We start from the raw sequence: 2,968 nt of genomic DNA, 5'->3' as shown, positions 1-2,968 counted from the left end.
CACACTAAATTTTGCACAGAAAGCCTCAAAAAGGGTAGTGTCTAACCGGGTAGCCAGTGAGCCCGTGTCAGCTTTTAGAACTGAGTTAGCTGGAGAAGGTATTGAGGGTTCAGGTGTTCTTTCATTTCATCTTAGGGGCCCAAGGAAGGGAATGAGGGCATTTGGTGAAGTAACCAAAAATTACTGCAGCACAAGGAAGGGGCCTAGGCATGGCTTACAATTTGATCTGATAATTTCATTGGCATTGAAGATCAGAGATCTTCTATCCCCCGAGGAAAGGGGTCCACCAGAATTAAGCCTGCCACCATCACTTGCATTCCCAGTGCACACCAGGCAGTGGTGGCAGGCTGCAGTGGAAAGCACACTTTATTTAGTGCCACAGGGTTATCAGAGGATAGGATGATCAGAACAAGGGCCAACTGAGTTCTTAGGATGGTACTTTCACAGAATCCTGCAAAGGTGGTCTCCTTAAAGCCAAGAGTTGTGTCTGTGTCTATGCTGAAGGTGCATATGCAATCCCATTCTCTCTTTAGGTGACTGCATCACTGGCTTCCTAGCCTATACTCTGAACAAGATCACCATGCCTCGGGATCAGAAGAGTAAGCTCCAAAGCCAAGAAAAATGTCACGAGAGTGAAGGTACAACCCAGGAGCTCCAGAGTGCTCAGGCCCCTGCAACAGAGGAATCTCCCTCTCTGCCTTCTCCTTATATGGGGATTATTACCCGTACAAAATCAGCTTGTAGGCTGCAAAGCACTTCCAAGGTGCTGCAGAGAGCTCTTTCTACTACCAAGTTTAACATTGGTTCTCCTACAAGAGCAAACGAAGGAGATAACTACAGAATTAAGAGAAAGCAGCATTCTTCCCAGGCCTCTGCCTCCACTGTGAAGCCCCCGCAGAGCTCTCTAAGAAGTTCAGTTCAGACGGTGGTGAAGTACATGATGCACATGTATGAAATGAAGAGACCCATTCTGAAAGCAGACATGTTGAAGATGATCACCAACAAGCACAGGAAGCGCTTCTCGGAGATCCTCAGACAAGCTTCTTTCAACATAGAGGTGGTTTTCGGTGTAGACTTAAAGGAAGTGGACTCTCCAAAGCATTCATACATCCTTGTCAGCAAAATGGATCTCCCCAACAATGGCACTGTGAATAAAGGCAGGGGATTTCCCAAGACTGGCCTGCTAATGAATCTCCTAGGTGTGATATCCCTGAGAGGAAACTGTGCCACTGAGGAAAAAATCTGGGAATTCCTGAATAAGATGAAAATATATGATGGAAAGAAGCATTTCATTTTTGGGGAGCCCAGGAAGCTTATCACTCAAGATCTAGTGAAGCTTAAATACCTGGAGTACCGTCAAGTACCCAACAGTCATCCTGCAAGCTATGAATTTCTGTGGGGCCCAAGATCTCATGCTGAGACAAGCAAGATGAAAATCCTAGAGTTTTGGGCTAAGATCAACCATACAGTGCCCAGTGCCTTTGAGTCCTGGTATGATGAGGCTTTGAAAGATGAGGAAGAAAAAGCTGGAGCTGCAGTTGTACTTGGTGACACTTTAATCCACAGCAATTAAATGTTCCACAGCTGTGCCAAACAGGTCCTCCCACACCTAGTGAAGTTAAAGTTTTCAGACTTGATTTTGCATTTCAAGAGGGCAGTTTCTGAAAGACATGCTGAAGGACTGTTTCCAACTAGAGGAGTGTGATGAGTAGCTTTGTGTTCTTGTTCTGTGTGGGCAACTTAGAAAATTATCTGCATTTTGCTTGATTTCAATTCTTCAAATATCATCTTTTACCTATCATGATGATTATTAAATAAACCATATTGTTCACACATGTTAATGTGTTAAAAGTAAGAGTTTCATTATAAAAGTAATTGGAGAAGCTTTTATTACCTAATCCATCTACTTCAAGATAAGATAGAATTGGAATAAGCATTTCTTTAAATTTAACTTAAAATAATTCAGTATAGGAAATAGAGAAATAAAAATGGTAATGTGTAATGTGTTTAATATTTGCATTAAAACTTTTTTTCTGTATTTAATAAAATTAGAAGAGTTAAATAAATGTTTCTGCTTCAATTACCTGGGAAGAGATTGAATAGGGGAAATGATGTGATCAAAATTTATTATAGGAAAAAATTTAATTAAAAATGTGGACTTAAATAATATTTAGTTAGGCCCAAATACTCATATACTTACTTGTTCCCTAAACATCATTTAACCATATACTCTTAGAGGCAGAGAGCTAAGATAGAGAAAATGTAGTAACCAATACAATTAATGGACGAAAGGAAGTTTTTGTTGTTGTTGGTGGTGGTGGTAGTGCTTTTTATTCTTTTGAGGCAGGGTTTCTCTCTGTAGCCTTTGCTGTCCTGGAACTTGTTGACCTCGAACTCAGAGGCTCACCTGTCTCTGCCTCCCAAGTGCTAGGAAGGGGGTTTTACAAGAAAATAATCAAATAGAAATTATTTGATTAATGCAAAGCCAGTTCTTGGAAAATTTCAATCCTTTCCGTGAGAAACAATTTAAATGAGACAACTAGATGGATGAACTTAGGATGTGGGAGCGAGGGGGGAGGAGCCAGACCCTCACCATTGAGAAACGAAGCTGTGAAAGGGAAAATGTCATTGACATTTACTTGGGGGATTTGTGGGAAAACTGGCTGGGATAGATAGTGTCCTGTAATTCCGTGCCAGGAGGTAAAGATCACTGAATAACCTGAGTGTTCTATACACACACAATATGAGAAGGAATCCTAAAGGAAGGTAGGGCATCTAGAAGACGCTGTGCTGATACTCTTTGCCATGGGCTGGGGAATCCAGAGCATGTTCCACTAATCATGTTACACTGTGTGCAATTTGACAACTTTCAGACATTTTCACTAGGGGTTAGAGGAATAAAAATTAAAGTGGCTTAACTGGAATGGCATCTTGAAGGAAGGAAATTTTTAGAGTCCTTGCAGTGTTG

General features: G+C 41.3%; 1 protein-coding gene across 1 annotated transcript; it reads left to right on the top strand.

Moving 5' to 3' along the window:
* Nucleotides 1-580: 580 nt before the first annotated feature.
* On the top strand, nucleotides 581-1,573 carry LOC121438970 (melanoma-associated antigen B3-like). Its single transcript, XM_041639472.1, has one exon. The coding sequence runs from the start codon at nucleotides 581-583 to the stop codon at nucleotides 1,571-1,573; it is 993 nt and encodes a 330-aa protein (XP_041495406.1).
* The last annotated feature ends 1,395 nt before the right edge of the window (nucleotides 1,574-2,968 follow it).

Source organism: Microtus oregoni, unplaced genomic scaffold, assembly GCF_018167655.1.
Source record: "Microtus oregoni isolate MIOR12 unplaced genomic scaffold, Mior012 000059F_ref0000304, whole genome shotgun sequence".
Classification (NCBI taxonomy): domain Eukaryota; kingdom Metazoa; phylum Chordata; class Mammalia; order Rodentia; family Cricetidae; genus Microtus; species Microtus oregoni.
Note: the sequence above shows the minus strand (reverse complement) of the source record. Positions and strands in the feature narration are given on the sequence as shown.

What these genes read in the sequence shown, in the direction of transcription:
- LOC121438970 (XM_041639472.1), top strand. Translation starts at nt 581, where the DNA reads ATGCCTCGGGATCAGAAGAGTAAGCTCCAAAGCCAAGAAAAATGTCAC.